Source organism: Pteropus vampyrus, unplaced genomic scaffold (assembly GCF_000151845.1).
Source record: "Pteropus vampyrus isolate Shadow unplaced genomic scaffold, Pvam_2.0 Scaffold101, whole genome shotgun sequence".
Classification (NCBI taxonomy): domain Eukaryota; kingdom Metazoa; phylum Chordata; class Mammalia; order Chiroptera; family Pteropodidae; genus Pteropus; species Pteropus vampyrus.
In genome coordinates, this window is record NW_011888882.1 from 5492793 (window position 1) to 5511096 (window position 18304).

Here is an 18304-nt window from a genome sequence, read left to right on the forward strand (position 1 = left end):
AAAATATATAAGGAACTCATAAAATGAATAGCAAAAAAACCACATAACCCAATTAAAAAATGTGCAAAAGACCTGAATAGACATTTTCCTACGGAAGACATATAAATGTCCATCAGGTACTGGAAAGTGCTCAACATCACTAATCATCAAGGGAATGCAAACCAAAACCACAATGAGACATCAACTTACACTTGCTAAGATGGCTAATATCAAAAAGACAAGCAATAACAAATGTTGGTAAGGATGTGGAGAAAAGAGAACCCTTGTACACAGTTGGTAGAAATGTAAACTGGTACAGCCATTACAGAAACAGTATGGATGTTCCTCAAGAAATTAAAAATAGATCTATCAATCCGTGGGTATATCAATATATACCCACGAGTAGGTGGGTATATATCCAAAGGCAACGAAATCACTTTATCAAAGAGATATTCGTACTTCCACGTTCAATATAGCATTATTCACAATAGCCAAGGTATGGAAATGACCTAAATTATCTGTGAATGGATGAATGGATAAAGAAAATGTGGTATTTATACACATAATAGCCTTAAAAAATAAAGAGATCCTGCTACTTGTGACAACATGAACTTGGAGGACATCATGCTAAGTGAAATAAGCTGAACAGAGAAAGACAAATAATGCATGCTATCATTTATGTGTGCAGTCTTTAAAGAAAAAAAAGTCAAACTAAGAGAAGCAGAGAACAGAATGGTGGCTGCCAGGGTCTGGGGGTGTAGGGAAAAAGCCGAGGCCAGTAAAAGGGTAGAAACATTTAGTGGTAAGATGAATAGTGGTAAGGCCTGAAGATCTAACGTATAACATGGCAACTACAGTTGATATTGTATTAATTAACTGAAATTTTCTAAGAGTAGAACCTAAGTGTTCTCATTCCCCCCTACTCCCTAAAAAGGTAAATATGTGGTGATAGATGTGTTAATTAATTCAGGGGGAATACTTTCACAATGTATATGTATATCAAGTCATTATATTATATACTTTAAACATATTAAATTTTATTTGCCAGTTTACCTTAATATAGCTAAAAAAATGTCAAGTTTGGAATCATTTTGATCTGAAATAAAATGCTTAGTGTACCTGGCACATAGAAAGGGCTCAATAAATGTAATATCATTAATAATTATGACAATAATGATTTCCTTAGATATTCAGTGCATACTATATGCTAGTCACAATGCTGGTGCCGGGGACAGATGGAGAGCAGACAGAGGTCTTTTTCTCTCACGATTAAGACCTTGTCAGGGAAGAGGAACAAATATGCAAGCACTAAAAAATTCTGGGAAGCAAAGGGTTTGTGGGATGACAGTGAAGAGGGACCTATCCTCATATGAAAATTAGTTAGGAAGGCTTCAGCAGCAAGTGAAGCAGCAACCGAAATTTAAAGAATGTCATCATTTATAATAAAATAGTATTATGCCTCTTAGGAATATTATTTAAGGTCTAAAAAGAAAAAAAACCCTTGCTAATATCACCCCTTCATTAAGTCAAAATATTTTGCTGGCCAATACTCTAAATTTAGAATATACACAAGTGTTCTTAAAGCCCTGTAACTGGTGCTTCATTTAAATATTTCCCAATTTCTTTTATACTACTCCGCATTTTAAAAAGAAACGAAAAATGAAGATACAAACATCTGAAGAAACATCTAAAAGTTCAAGTACAATCAAACTGTTAAAGTGTCTTAACAAAATAAAGCAAGTATATGGATATTCATTCTCCAGAGTACTGTTTAAATAATCTAAGGTGATTCATATAAAACCTGGGGTCCCTATCAGATTCTCTGCAGGTAACATCATTTTTGAAGACAGATCTTAATTATAAGATAGTCTCAAATCATGGAGCTTAAGGATGATGTTAACACTATATAAAATATAGCCAACTCTCCCTTTACTGGGGGTAATTTGGAGGAGTGCACTGGTGGTGAGTGTGGGAGAAACTGTGGTAAAATTACATTAAATTTTCAGTTACCTAAATTACCTTGACAAAGGTTAGGGACCTCCTCACCTCCCCAGAGGGACTCAGTTTCAGGAGGAAACTACTGGCTGTAGTTCAAGGCTTCACACCTCCTACTGCAGAACAACCTCTGGGGTGGGAAGACATACTTTCTACTTCCTGCAAGGCTGTACCCATGGTTGAGCTGTGCTTCATAACCATCAAAACTAGCTGGGTTCCATTCAAACATTCATTTTAACTAGATTATCATGCATTTCTTCAGAAATAAATGATAAAACATGATCTGTGATACTTAATGAAATTAGCTTTTAGTATTTCTTGACTTTAGTTTTTTTAAATTTTCTCTAGGAAAGCAAAATTAACCAATATATTGATTGTATTCTACAAGTAAAATGTTTGTTTTCTACCATATGGGCTATTAATGGCAGGAAACAAAGGTGATGACAGGAGGAAATTTTCAGTATTAAATAGTCAAAATGTAGAGATTTAAAATATTAGGAGATTTTTTTCAATGTTTTCTTTGGGCTGGTTCTGAGTCCAGGATCACATGCTCAAATTCTAGTGTAATCAATATAGTCTATATATTTGTGGCCTCTATGTCAGTTATTTTGCAAAGATAAATAAGATGCCTAATAAAGAATGTTAAAGATTGCACAATGCAAACTTTTCACCACTGCCAGAAAAATGACTCAAAATAAATATCCTTTGGATAGATTATCCAAAGACTATGAGAAATAGCATGTTTAAAATTTTATCTCCACATTCTGGATACTAAACAGTTAAAACAGTTTGACTGGCAAGCCAGAGATCACAGTTGTGAAAATATTCAAATGGTCGCATAATAACTGGCTTTGTCTTTGGCCACAAATTTTTAAATTGCTTGCTTTATACTATCAGATTTTCTACTGACAGAAACTCACCATTCCCAAACTCTTAGGCTCTTATCGTCAGATGTGCTCACAAATCTCCTATTTTCATCAACAAAAACAATGGTGTTGACAGCTCCCAAATGCCGATCATATTCCTGCACAATTTCTCCACTTCGAATGTCCCACTGTATATCAAACAAGAGAAGAAATAAAGACAAATGAAAATTTATGAAAACAAACAAAGATCATAATTCTGGAAAATAGAGAGAGGAAAAGATTTCCAACTGCATGTTTTTATGAATTTACTATTTTCTAATAAGAAGAGAGCATCAGTAGTCCCTAAAAGTAGCAAACATTAAAGAAGTTAATATTCCTTATTCCATTCCCTGATACAAAACAAAGCTCTGGGATCTTAATAAAAATACTGTAAAAGACTTACTTGCACAATCTTTTTATCAGACATCCCAGCCACGAAGAGATTTTGCTTATCTTCATCAGGATTAAATTTGACACAATAGGGTACTTTTCGGTTTGTAAATCTTGATATACACTGTCCTGAAACCAAAGACCCAAGTTAAAGTAGCTAAAATAAATTTGGCCACTTAAAGATAACCCTGGAATTAAGATCTAGAGATTATTTGCTTAATAAATTCTGAGGAAAGGCAGCCTGCTTGTTCTTTGTTGTAAATCACATGTTCTTTTCACGGATTTTTAATGATTAAAAGTAATATGTAAAATCATTTGCAGAATAGATAAATCTCTCCAGGTGATTAGGATGTGCAGCCAGAGTTGAGGAACACTGCTAAAGAGGTTAAAAGGAGGACTCTGGCATTAGAGACTTTGGTATGAACCCAATTTGGCCATTTTACTAGCTGTGTGACCCTGAAAAAGTTACCTTTTTAAGCCTCAGTTTCCTCATCTATAACAACAATAGTATATATCTCACAGGGACATTTTAAGGACTGAATGAGATACTGTATATAGAAAGCATTTAGCATAATGCCTGTGTAAACACATAATGTAAACAATAAGTGTTCAATAAACATTACCTATTATCTTTACTCTTTAAACTTAGCAAGATGAAAGATGGTTGTCTAGTTATATAAAATTATACTAGCCATAATGCAATGATGTAATTCATGTCTGTGAATATACAAGACAACTGGACCATGGAAGTTTAGACCTATATTTAATCAATCTGGGCAATTAAAATAATTGTTCATCAGACATCCATTATGCTTCTAATATGTACAATGCAGTGTGCTAGGTGATGTAGGGGAACTAAAAGATCAATTAAATAGTCTATGGAAGATTTGAAATTTCCTGTCTATTAATATTTTTGCTTTATAAATTATATTTGGTAGAAACAAAGTTTCATAGTGAAATAGTTACTCGTATAGCTGAGTTTCAACTCTACAAACATTTTGTGATATAGGATGAGAGTCAATAATGAGAATTAGTAGTTAGAGAAGGTACCATTTTGCCACAGAAGACCACTCACATGTTTTATTTTAAAATGCTACTTTAAGATAATTATGTATTAGTACAAGTGAGCTCTTACCTGTCTCAGTGTCCCAGAGCTTAAGATACCTGTCATAAGCTGCACTGAGGAACTGTGTTCCTGCAGTATTAAAGCAGATGTCCCTAACAGCTTTACCGTGACCTAAAGGCAAAGACAAAAGAATGGAGATGAGGTGAAGTATCTTCTTTTAAAACATAAACACTGTAAGGGAAAACAGCATGAAACAGTGTTTTTCAAGCCACCCTTTGAGTTGAAATCACTAGAACCCAATGCCCTGATTTAATGACTCAGAAGTGGTTATATGTGGGCTTGAGAATGTAGGTGGTTTTTGCTCCTCCCCTCCTTCAAAAAGCTTCTCAGGTGATTCTGATGCATAACATTTAGGTAAGAACCAAGAGAAAAGATCTAACTTTTTTTTTTAAGTCTGTCATGGTAATCTCTTAATATGTAATATATATAACTGATGACTAAACAGCTAAGAATTTAAGAAAACATAATAGGCCAATTAGTGTCAATGAATGAGAAATGACTGGTGACATTTTGGAGGTTTATTCTCATATTACTCATCATGCTGGAAGTGAAAACAGAGTGACCTAAACCCAAAGTTCATAAAAATTACAGCCTGTGTTCAATAACTGTGTATTTGTGAACATATTACCAAATTTCACAGAAATCGATTCAGAATCTCAGAGACAAAGCCTTTTTATAAACAAATATTAACTTCTATTTTGTTTTAAGATGGCATTTTGAAAGCAAATTAATTTTAAAGTGCTTGGCTTAAAATCAATCTTGCCAGAGCCATCAACTCTTTAGAAAATTACAGGGAAGGAAAAATAAAACATGGCTCAATGAAAGCAGAAACTTTCCTATTTCTTACCACCTCACCATGACTAAGACTGCTAAGTACAATTGTCCAAAACATAAATGACACAAAATTGTCAACCATACACAGCAGCCCTGAACAACCATCACCAATGAACTCTCATCAGGAGCTACGTACCATGGCAATTAGGCATTCTTTTCTATAGCAAGAGTCCTAGTCAGACCTGCTAACATTCTCCTACGTAGGAAATTTTCAGTTTCCCACGAAAAAACTGTTGGCAGTACAGGGGAGACAAATGGGGACCAGATCCACTACATCTGCAGGAGACATTTTGTTCCACTGTACACTGCTGAGAGCCTTCCCACTAGTTTTTCTTCTTTAGGCTGCTGTGACATCTTGGGCAATATCTATTTGTGCAGGGAGGCCTTAAAATCATAAAGCACAGCAGAACAGACTCCCATTTCAATCTAAAAACAGAGCCACTACGATTCACACAAATAGTGTTTCAATGCAGTACAGTTAAATTTAGAAATGTAGCTAGCCTTCACACAAAATCTGACAAAGACAATAAACAATTCTCTACCAAAAAGGCTTGTCTGCCACAAAGCTGTCCTCTCTTTGGCTCTCTTCTGTCCTTCAAGGAGTTTTCTCAATCTTATCCTTTTTATGCTTTGGTTGCCAATTCCTGACCTCTTTTCAAAGCTTAACATCTGGCTATCTAATTGCTTACTGGACATTTTCATTTCGATATCCCAAAGGAAGCTCAAATTCAGTGAGTCTGAAACCTCTTCTGTTCCTTCTCTTGGTAAATGACACTACCATTCATCCAACCACTTAGGAGTCACCCTAGATTCCTCCCTCACCGTCATCACTCACATCCAGTTACTAAGTCCCACTGATTTTAACAATTAATTAATCCTTTCCTCTCTACTTCTGCTTTAGTTCAGGCTCTCATCTCTAATCCAGACCAATGAAATAATCTTGTAATTCATTTCCCTGCCTCCAGGCCTGCCTCATCAAAGCATTCTCCAATATTGCCACTGTGATCTTTGTAAACTTCATATCTGATCATGTTGCTTTTCTAAAAGACTGTTTTAATAGCTGGCTTCCCATGGCCCTCAGGATAGAGTCTAAACTCCTAATTAATGGCACACAAGGTCTTCCATACTGTGCCCACCCCACTTCTGCTTTTCTTACTTTCATTGCTCACCATATCCCACACTCTGGCAATTCTGAAATATATGTGGTTCCCCCAAAGCGGCACGCTTTCTCATACCGCTTTTGCTTTTGCTTCTACTGCTCTCTCTTCTTAGTTCTTTCTTTGTCTATGTGGGGAGATTTACTCCCTCTCCAAGACTCAGCTCAAGACTTTTATTCATGTTAGTGTAGTAAAATTATGGTCAATGTTAAAAAGTTTAACAAGTCTTTTCAAACAGATTTATAGTCACAGAAAAAAATGCATTACCAATAAATGTTCGCAAACAGCGCCTGTCTCCATAAACCTCCCATAGCTAGGGAAAAAAAACACATAGAAGCATTAAATTTTAATACAAGACTTCGATAAAATGACAACTTTTTATCAGTAACTTTTTATTAGTCTATGTTTGTGCATATCTATATGTGTACAGGGGATTTACAAAGGCATTATACATCATTACATATATTGCTTGGCGATGCTAGTCTGTGTTGCACTATTTGGACTCATGGACGCACACACACACACACACACACACTTTAAAACTAAACTTGAAATCAGATCCTGAAAAATACATCAAAATATCACTAGAACTTAGAGCTAATACAGGTGCTTTTATTTTCTTCTTATTCTTTTCTGTATTTAATATATTTTCTATGATGAGAAGTTTCTACTTAAGTAACACTGTAAACTACTTTTAAAATAATTAAATGTTATTAAAACTGGCATGTTTATGACATTTTGGTACTGAAAGGTTTTTTTTTTTTAACTTTTTCTGAAGTAATAAGTATTACAGAAGCTATATTATGAAAATGATGATACTAAAATGTCACACCTAAAGTGAATTAACATGATAGTTTCAAAACTACCTTCATTCTTGCCTAACTCAAATCCAGTCCTGTTGCTAGTCCTCTAAAATAAAAAGAATCTCCTGGCTACCTAGGGCCAACAGGATAAAGTCTCAGTTCCTGCAGCATACATACTAGGCAAGTACCTCCAGGACCTAGTTCTTTGCCTGTGACTGTAGTAGTCTTCCTGCCTCAGATTTGACTCCAGAAACCATGAAACTCATCATTTATAGCACATACCATGCTGATTCATTCTATTCACTCTTCTCGGATACTTGGTATCTACTAGCATTTATAAGAAAAAGGATGAATTACATTATTTATCCACTAAAAATGGGATTTCTAGCATGTGTCCTCTCTACCTCATAAGGTTCTGAGGAACAAATGAACTCCGTTACATATACAAAAATCTCTTATAAATTCATTGTTACTGAGTAAACATTTGTGTGTCTGAAGCCAAAGTGACTGATTATATTCTAATCGGTTATCTAAGCTTACAAAAGCACCCAGTCAAATGGACCACAGAGCCATATCTGAATCAACATGTTTAGAAGCAGTTCCTAAAGTGCTGTATTCACAGGGCCTAAGAGACAATAATTAGCCTCTAATTACATAACAAAGCTAAATTTACTTATAATTAACCAAAAGCAAGTCTGCACTAGCTCTGCAGACTCCTACTCTGTTACGGAAAACTCACCTTAATTTTACAGTCCATGGAACAAGACAGCAATAAATGGCCAGAGAGAGGAAACAATCTGACTGCACTGACACCCTATAAAAAAGTATTACAGTTATCAATCAGAAGAATTCTAAAATCAGCTAACGTTAAATATAAATAAAGGACAGTATATTTTTAAGCAACCTAATTTATTATTTTTCTTCAGTCCAAAAATCATGTCCCAGAATAATCTTCATTAGGATTCCAAGGGCAGCCCTTACTGACACTAAGCTTCTGAAGATTTGATTTTTAACCTTTAATATGGACTTCCTCGCCCAAGGGCATTCTTAGTCGATCAACTGCTAATGTCCCCCACTCCTCTCCCTTCTTTCACTCAGTCTCTTTGCTCTTTGCTAAGAGATGTAAATTGTCAGTTGGAATAATGCAGATGACAAAGATTATCGATATCAAAAGTTTTCAAGTATCTTTCCTCTGCATTAGTTTAAATATTATCATAGTTATAAACCAGGTAACAGCTAATCTTTGAAGGGTGGTAACCTCAAGAGCTAAGGCAAAATTACTGAGGCTCTGATGCTAGCTAGGACAAGCCCATTACTCACTGACTTGGTGCCCAAGAGGAGGAAAGCTGTGGCAGGAACTTGGAGGGAAAGACCGTAAGTGGATAAAAACAGAATCACAAATTCTCATGCCACAGCCAATCCAGATAACCTTGAAGACTGAGTCATCATTTGTGATTGGTATGTGTGGCTACCTCCAAAGCCTAACTCAGGTTTATCTTCAATTTATTTTCTCTGCTATATCTTGACTTCCCTATATCTTTACTGGGAACAGTGAATATTCCACATCAATAGCTGAAACTTTACATTGGCTTCACTATTATACATCATAACAAGCAAAAACAACCAATTTGCTTACCTTGGTATGTCCGGACCATACATGAATTTGTTTTTTGGGAAGATAACACTTCTCAGGTGGCACAGCTGACCGAAGATTAACACCAACATCCTGAGGTATGTGGAGATAGGACCTGCCTTGATAGTCATACATTTCTTTAACTGAAATAAGAAGGCAAAGGAAAGCAATGAACAAATACAAGCCACAGCCATGAAATCTGTATCCTTAAAATAAAAACGTTTATTCATAGAGGTATTATTCCACATTAAGGATTTGGTAATAACATTCTGATGATGTTAAGACCAAGATTAGCTAATATTTAGCTGCCTGAAACCATCACTATTATTTATAATTAGAGGTATTTTTGAATTTCTAAATATCTAGAGAATATTAGACCTCTAAATAAGATCTACAATTCTTTTACTCAGTTACAGATTTTAGTGATACATAAAAGGCTTCACTGCAGTATAATTACAGTGAGGGAAGAAAAAATAATACTTGGGCCTTGTGAGTCACTGGTGAAGAATCAGAAGCAAAACAGGATAGGAAGGAAGTTAAAACAAAACAAAAAATATTAGCTATCCTTTCCCCCTGCTTTCCTCTTTTATGCCTTTCTAGGTTCCTTTTCCATTCCCTTTTCTACTTTCAACACAGGTTTTACAATAAAGTCACTTATGCAAATTCAATGGCATAGTATATATAAGGCATTTAGTAGCATGCCTGGCAGAGTAAGTAATAAATAAATGCTGGCTGTTATTATTATGGCTGCAAACACTAGAGTACTAAATGGACTCCTTGGAGATAAAACTGGAGCTTGAGAAACCAAATATGGCTTCATCAAACCTAAATATTTGATATGTGATATAACATTAGAATAATCAATACTATCAGTACTGAATTATTCTTTACAGTTTCAGGAACCATTACATAATTTCCTAAATATAACTATTAATGAACCAGGTACATTCTAGCATATTTATAATTTATTTTGGTGTATATACATTTCCTTCCGCAAGTCAAAATAAGTATGAGAGTCTTAATCTCCAATCTATTCACATAAAAAACAAAGTACATTCTCTTAAAGTATAATTCAATTACTGTGAGAATACCTGGAGAATATTTGATTTGGATTAAAAACAAAAAAGGTTAAAATGACTGGGCACTATTGACATACCAGAAAGAGTCAAGTTTATCTTAGGAAAGAAGGTGTGGAACATTTAGGTTTCTTCTTTATCATTTTGTAAAAATTCATCAGCACTAAAAAAAATCTGTTGCTATTATTAATCATGCTATTTCTCTCCCTTATTAGAACACAGAAGAGTTTGCTGTAATTTCTCTGAAATACAAATTGTCAAATATAATTCTCAATATAATGAATTGTAGGAGCTAATGACGGCGACTGATATTACATGAACAGAGGCTAAAGTAAATATCTCTAAGTTTATCAAAAAATGAAGAAGCATAAAAAATATATTACCATGTAAGATTGTCTTTTCCTCCCCAGGTTTCTCTTCCTCCTGTTTGCCTTTTTTCTGCCTCTTTGCTGTAATTTCATCCAATTCTTTTTGTTCTTCCTAAGAAAAGTAAGGAGTGAACTTTAAAATGGAAGTTCTAGAACCCAATCATGGCCAAAGCTGGTCATAAATTCTTTATAATGAAGTCTACTTTTTGGTGAAGCAATAGCTTCAAGGATGTCTCCCAGGATAATGATCTCAACTTCTTAACAGATTACAAAATGATAATAAACACATAATGGTTACTACTTAATACTTTTAAACTTTTTATACAAAATCTATCCTTCTGAAACACCTAGAAATAAATTTAACATATTATGCTAACTACACAAGTGAAAGGACTAGGAGTCAGAACATCTAGTTCAAGAAAGAAAACTGAATTTTAGTACATAATGTTGTTCTTCAGTAAACAGCTTTTATATAGTCATAGGGATATAAGTAATGACAATAGATTTGTGACTACTTTTATGGGAGGAGCAGTGGAAGGAAGGTGAAGTAGTAGAACATCTTTATAATAACAAGTCAAACAGATGATGTATAAAATAAGTAAATAGCAGCATTATGTATATAACTAAGATAGATGGAGGTAAGATACAGACAGAATACAAGCTTCGTGAGGATAGGATTGTCTTGATCTTGTCCATTACTGTATCCCTAAGATCTAGAACAGTGACTGTCTAAGAGACAGAAGGATCAGAAGGTAGGGAGGAACATGGTAGGGGTCTACGGTTTTACTTAATAAACTTTGTAGTATCATTAAAAAAACCAGAAAAAAAATATATATACACATTACTTTGATAAAAATTTTAAATAAAATAATAAATAAAACCCACATTAACTCTAAAATCATTGAAAGGCTGATTCTTTAGTTACTATCTGAGTATCTGGTACTGGAAGAGCAGCTACTATTGCAGCATAACAGCTTTATCAAGGGGACTTTTATTAAAAATTGTTCAATGTTGAATTATAATAAAAAAGTATGGAAGAAAATAAATCAGAGAAAATAAAGTAAAATAAATCAGAGAAAATATAAGTAAAATATTCCAAAGAAAAAGTAAAATAAAGTAAAATAAATCAGAGAAAATATAAGTAAAAATATTCCAAAGAAAAATAAAGAAACTATTTTTTCAATTAATCGAGGTAGAAAAATTTTGATGAGTAATTTGGTTTTCTAAGGAAATTTGAAGTTTATTAATATAGATATGCTTCAGAGAGATACAGCATACACCTAAATTGACAATGAAATCATCAGAGCTTACTTCTGAAGGTTTGGCTACATCTTTTTCATCCACATATTTTGCCCAAGGTCCCAAGAAACCATCAATATTAGATGCGTCATTTTCTTTGAACTTTTTCCTCTTTTCGATTTTCTTCTGACCAGTTTCAAATACAGTTAAACCTACATTAAAAAAAAAAAAAATAGACATCACGAATATGGTTTTTCTAAAGAAATAGCAGCATATGAATAATTTTACTTTATATGGTTAGAAAAAGGTGATTATTCATGTGACCAAAGATGTACTAAAAAATACAAATAAAATCTGTATGAATATGCCAGATATACCAACTTATGTCATACAAAAAGGGATTCGACCTGGGCAAAGAAGTTTTCTAACACTGCAATATTTTGTAAGTTCTAATTTATGTCAAGAAAAGACCCAGCTATGTAATCTTGTAATAGTATGCAATCTTTTTAATGAATCACAAATCTATATAAGTGGATTACCACTTTTTGAAAGAAACTCAGCAATTTAATATTGCTAAATAATGATAAAGCTACCTTTGAAAACAAGAATAAACTAAAATTTATCATTTACAAACAGAAGTAGATGAAATTACATTAAGTAACTCATAACTTATCTTTAATTTACCTATAACGCAGCAATATAAATTTAACAGTTTCACAAGAATCTGGTATTTCTTCCAAGTGATCTCAATCTAAACTTGACCTCTAATATAAATCTTAACAGTAAGAGGGAAAGAAGAAAGAAGATGTTTGTGGTTGAGCTTTAGATTTGAACAACAGAAGGGGGCTTCTGTGTACAGTCATGAAATTGAAATAAAGGTTTATGGGAGTCATGGTCACAATTCAATTGTTAACTGAGAATCTAGCTATACACATGTGTGGCTTGTAGAGGTCTAACTTAAAGGAAAAAGCTCACCTACGTTAATACAAATCAGTTTCCTTTAGGTTCTGTGTTATAACAAAAGCTTGTTAAAATTCTATTTTAACAATTATATAGTTTATATACCTAGGGCAGCTTGATCACATAGGGTCTGTAGCTACTAAGTGTCCTTGTACAAACAGCATATTCTGTTTTAATGAGCATTTTATGAATAAAGTTCCAATGGGCCGATGACCTTTGTGACAAGCTGGCATTTAGAATTTGATACTTGCCTACTAATAAACACAAAATGAATATGAGCGCAACCATGTATTTTAAAATACACATTCAAAAATTCAGCTTTTATGCAACATTTCAAAGACAATCTCCACAGACATGCACAATGAAATTTTTTCTGTTCTGTTAAAATGGAGCTTGACATTAGCATTGAGAAATGACTGCTAAAATTAACTATACATTAATTATAATTTATTAAATGATTTCCACAGAGTCTACCTGGTACTATGCCAGGTACTCACAATAACTCTCCTGTTATAGGTACAACGATCTTTCCTACAAATCCAGTAAGTGGCAAAAGCAGCTCAAAAACTGTAAGTTCTAGACTATATTGTTCTAAGCTGAATCAATATTGTCCCAACTTAAAAAAACAAAACAAAAAACCAAGAGCTAAATAAAATACTAAATTTTTCCTGCTGTCTAAAGTCAATTTGCAAGATAGTGATTATAGGTGTATATATAATCTCAAATAAATTACCTTGATTTTTTTCAGCTTCTTCTACGAACCAATATACTTAGTAGCCACTTGATGATTATCTAATGAAGGGTCCAATGCATAACCTGAAAGGAAAAAAGTACAAAATATTGACTCTATTTTTTGTCATTTACAATTCACTTTTATTCTATGCAAATATATTCCTTTCACATTTTCCTCCCCAGATGTCAAAAATGGTCTCTTTAACTTAGGACCAATCCTTCTTTCCTGAACTACGTTTCTACTTAGAACAATTAACCCAAATCTTAGGCTAGACCAGGAGTGACTTCAGTAGAATAAGAAGTATCTTACAGGATGAAGCTAGCATACCGACGTATTACTAAGAGCCTCTCAGGCGAAGATATCATACTGCTGTGTTAAATTTTTTAAGAGCTTAAAAATATACATATATTATACATTCAGAAATTTAGACACTCTTTTTCTTGTTGGCAACAGATAATACATAGCTTAATATATCAAATTATATAAACTATTAAGTAATAAAAAATAGAGTAAGAAGAATCACAAAAAAATCTAGCTATTATTTTGAATATCCTATTCCCAGTAAAGACAGTCTGTCCTCCAAATTTTAAAATAAAATATTCCTACCTCATAAATCATTATTTACATATCCTTGGTAAGAGAAGTAAGGATATCTACTAGCATATGAATATACTCCTTCAACTAGAGATAGAGCATGTAGCTACATATAAATGTGGTCTCCAGTGGTCTACGGGAACTGAAGGAAACAAAGTCTATATTAACTCAAATCAGTTTTTTCTCAAGTAGGGGTGCTAGCATGATAAATGTTTGGTAAAATCAGTTTTAACAGTAACCTAGCATATTCACAAAAGAGAGATCATTAATCAGTCTATGGCCTACAACCACATGAACAATCATGGAGTATATAAAAGTACTAGCCCATTTTTTTCTTAAGGACACATGTTAGTGGATATAGTTAACATTTTCATTTTCCAGCTAAAGATTAAAAGGCACTTCTTTTGAGAAACAAAAAAAGATTTGTCATCAAATGCACTTTTCAAAGAAGCTGAGGTTGTAAGTGCCCAACTCACTCTCATGATATGCTTAGAATAGAAACAACCACCTGTCTATTAGCTCATTTGCATGTAGTTTTCTTCAGTATGTAAAATATGTTTTTAGCCAGAGAGAGTTTGAAAAGTATGTTTGGAATAGAATCTCTGAAATCATAGGTTCATTTTTTAATATGTAGAACAGAGTTCTATATACTATTTTTCACTTTTTTAATATATAGAACAGGGTTCTGTAAAATGGCATTTTTAAAAAATGAGACTACATAAGGCTCATATAAAATTTAGACAACATATCATAAATTAAAAGTCCCCACCTCAATCATAAAAACGTATCTGGAATATAATTCAATCTTGAAGAATATGTCTCTATAAATGTCATTGCATTATGTGTTTAGAGGGATGGAGTAGGAAGCACAGAAGGAAGGGTGATTCCTGGTCCCTGGTCCTTCCTGTGTTAACTGTGTAAGCACCAATCCCCAACTTATCTGGCCATAGTCTTGTTTCGGAGAAAAGAAACTTATGCTCCTTTCCTTTACCACATCCTTTGTGGTAAAATCTTTGCTGGTACTATCACCATTAACACTGCTGCCTCCCACCCCAGGTGATTAGGGTATAACAGCATTTCATTTACAAATAAGAGAAGTTAAACTACTTAGCTAGACATCCAACTAGAAGTCAGCCAACATCGGAATAAGATAGAATTCTAATACTACAGAATTTCAGTCCAATCTGTTTTCTACTCTTATCTCGAATAAATAAATATATCTGCATTTTAGTTCTGAAATATTCTTATCTTTCTGAAGTGTATTTTCCATTTTATCTTTTTTAATGGAGTTAATATCTTTCGCTTATAGTCTTATATGAAATGGCTATCGACGTTGATAATAATCCTTAAGAAGACTATTAATACTAGCATCCAAAAAGGTAAATGAGAAGAGACTAAACAATTTGCAAAAGCATGGTTACAAATACAGGCATACCTCGAAGATATTGCGGGTTCGGTTCCAGACCACCGCAATAAAGTGGAGTAGTATTCTTTTTCCTGGCGGATCATCTTGCCTTTAATTTGTAAAAAACGTAACATCTGTGAAGCGCAATAAAGTGAAGCGCAATAAAATGAGGTATGCCTATATATGTAAAAACCTTCGACCTCACCAATAGTCCAAAAGAATAAAATTTAAACAAAGACAGATAATATTTTATCAAATAAAGGAAAAACAATCATGGATCTTGGGTAAGGAGAAGTAGTGGTGGCGGTAGTGTAAGAAGAAAGAATTCTTTTGGAAAGCATTTTCACAATATGTAACAAAAGCTTTAAAAACATTTATATTCTTAGACCTACTTCTGAGAATTCACATTAAGAAAATAATGAAAAAACTCAAAGTTTTATGCACAAAGATATTTCACCACATTTTAAAAAGCATTTTACTGCACTTTAATATATACATTACCACATTTTTAACAGTGAAAACTGGAACCAACTTGTAATCTTAATAAGAAATTTTTATATAAATTACACCTTCATTCAGCAGAGTATTTAAAAAATCATTTAAAAAGGTTAATCAAGATTTCCTAATATTGAAGTTAAAACTAAGTTACTAACAACTATGGTGAAACTGAAGGTGTTCAAATTCTATTCTCCACTTCCATAGACTGGTGCAGAGAAAATTCTGGGTGAAAGTAGAACAAGAAATCTCATTGAGAAGCCCTAAGACCAGCAAAGGACAAACAGACCAGGAATCTAAGAGGAAAAGGGAGGTAACAGGACAAAGGAATTCATACAAACCATTGAGAGACTGAGAGGTTAGGAGAAATACCATAAATGTGAGCTAAAAGCAAAACTGTAGAATAAGTAAACGAGATGATACAGCAAATGAGACCATCTTCACTGATAAGGACTCTACAGGTGAGTTCTGTGGTGAACTAAATGTATTAAACAATATAAATGTTCCACAAATAATACACTTAGATTACAACACTGCTCCAACTATTTAAAAATGGGGCGGGGGGAGCAGAATTGTTTGTTCTATATCGTAGGAGAATATAACTATGAGACAGGTAAAACTGAATTCATGGGCCAGCACCTTTATGTCTTGTATGTAACACTGGCACAAACAGAAGGTTTGCTCCCTGGTACTTTGCAAATGAGAGAAGGTAAGAGAAAGTTCTCATGGCCTTACATTCTCGCTCTTACATGTATAAGAGCGAGAAAAAACTGTTTCTCTCACTATCTAAAAGGAATCACTGTCTGAAATTAGACAAGAACTTTCTATGAGGAATTATAAGACTTTTAAATTAACAGAAGCTATACTTGCTTAAAACTTGGGGGGAGGGAAAAAAAAAAAACGGAGACTGCTAACCCTGAGGTTGATTAACTAGTTTATTGATTTAAATTCAAACAAGATGCTCTCAGTTGTAAGATTATAAGGGAGACAGATCATAATTTTTTTTGTTTTGGAACTGGCCACTCCCTCTATTCCAGGCTGCCTACTCTAGTATAGCCCCACATTCATTTTTTTTGGTCTTTAATTCACTAAATAATTCAGCCTGTGTCCTAACCCAACCCCTCCTAATGAAAGAGGCAAAAAACACCAGGTTTAGAAAAAATAAGCCCATTTCTTAAGCAAGGTCTAAAGCCAACCGAATAATTAAATAATTTTAAATACTTACTCTTTTCCATAGGATAATTTAAGAAGAAAAGTAGGTATCAGCATGTTTAACTGGGCATTTTTTCCCATTTGGTTTTAAAGGAGACTTTATCTAAATTATTAGATAAAGGGCTTAAGGCCCTTCTAAAGTCTATAAAGATAAGCAAAATCTTTAAGTATGTTTTATTATAAGCTAAAATATAATAAATTCACAATGCAATAGAGCTGATTTTTATGTGCTCCATACATACTTAAATGGGATCCCTTATTCAAGCAATGGGTACATGCATTTATAATCATTTTACTGGACTGAAGTCTTTTAGGTAATTTTAGAGGCACACAGTTAAGTCCATTATAACCTTGCCATGGTGAAATATGATCTAATAAATAATGATCTAATACACGATAATCGTTTTACAACTAGCTTCTAAGAATATATTGTGATAAATAATTAAGACTGTACTAAACCTCTAAACTAATTTACAGTGAATCCATTTGCATCACTCACTAAATAATAAAAGTAACTTTTTAACATTAGAATAATGTAAATTATGACGCAATCAAGAGATACTACATAGCTCTTAAAATTGATAAGCTTTGAGATTATAAAGTAACACTGAAATATGCTTATGATAAAATATTGAATAAAAAAGTGAGATGTAAAATTTTCAATTTAGAAAGATTACAACTCTGTAATACAAATATGAATATGAAAAAAGACTTGGAGGGATAAAGACCATAATGCTGAGTATAGACATTTTAGTATAGTGAGATTATAAATAAACTTCTTCTCTTTCTTAAATGTCTAAAATTTGTATTACTTTTTAATGAAAATAACTCTTATTAAAAAGCATCGCTAAAAACATAATATTGTATCTTAACTGTTTTTAGTCCTATCTTATAATAATGAATGTTAATGGTAGATGGGACAGAAAAATTTGTTTAGAACTTTAAAAAAAATTTTACTATAAGAAATAAAAGGAGGTACTAGAATTCTAACTGCAAAGAAAAAAAAAAGACAATACTGCTGTCTAAAATGTGACTACTAAATTACTGTAAAAAAAATTCAGAGTTTTTAATTATTCTATTGGGAAAGAAATATCAGCATAAGTAATTAATTCATAAAGAAGACTGCTTCTACAACAGGCATAAAAACATTCTCATTTACTTTGCTCACCCACCCCTACCAAAAAGCTCCTTAAAGCAAAAAGGTGATCCGTATGTCTATCAACTTAAAGATGTGGATTATAGGAAGAGAAAGGAAAGGCACTACCCAAAATGGACAAATCTGATATAAGTGATCAGGACCTATGATCTGTGTGGAACTCTTAACAAGGACATTATAAAGACCATTTTCTTTTACAGGGGATTCCCAGCCTTGCATACACATTAACTTTGTTACATCTTGC

General features: G+C 33.3%; 1 protein-coding gene across 1 annotated transcript in view; it reads right to left on the minus strand.

Moving 5' to 3' along the window:
- The window catches only part of CDC40 (cell division cycle 40), a 43394-nt gene that overhangs the window by 7566 nt on the left and 17524 nt on the right, over nt 1-18304 (minus strand). Inside the window, 10 exon segments of the mRNA XM_011364827.2 lie at nt 2895-3028; nt 3283-3398; nt 4405-4506; nt 6654-6699; nt 7929-8003; nt 8826-8965; nt 10282-10378; nt 11578-11717; nt 13199-13225; nt 13228-13281. Coding sequence (XP_011363129.1) covers nt 2895-3028; nt 3283-3398; nt 4405-4506; nt 6654-6699; nt 7929-8003; nt 8826-8965; nt 10282-10378; nt 11578-11717; nt 13199-13225; nt 13228-13281 — 931 coding nt within the window.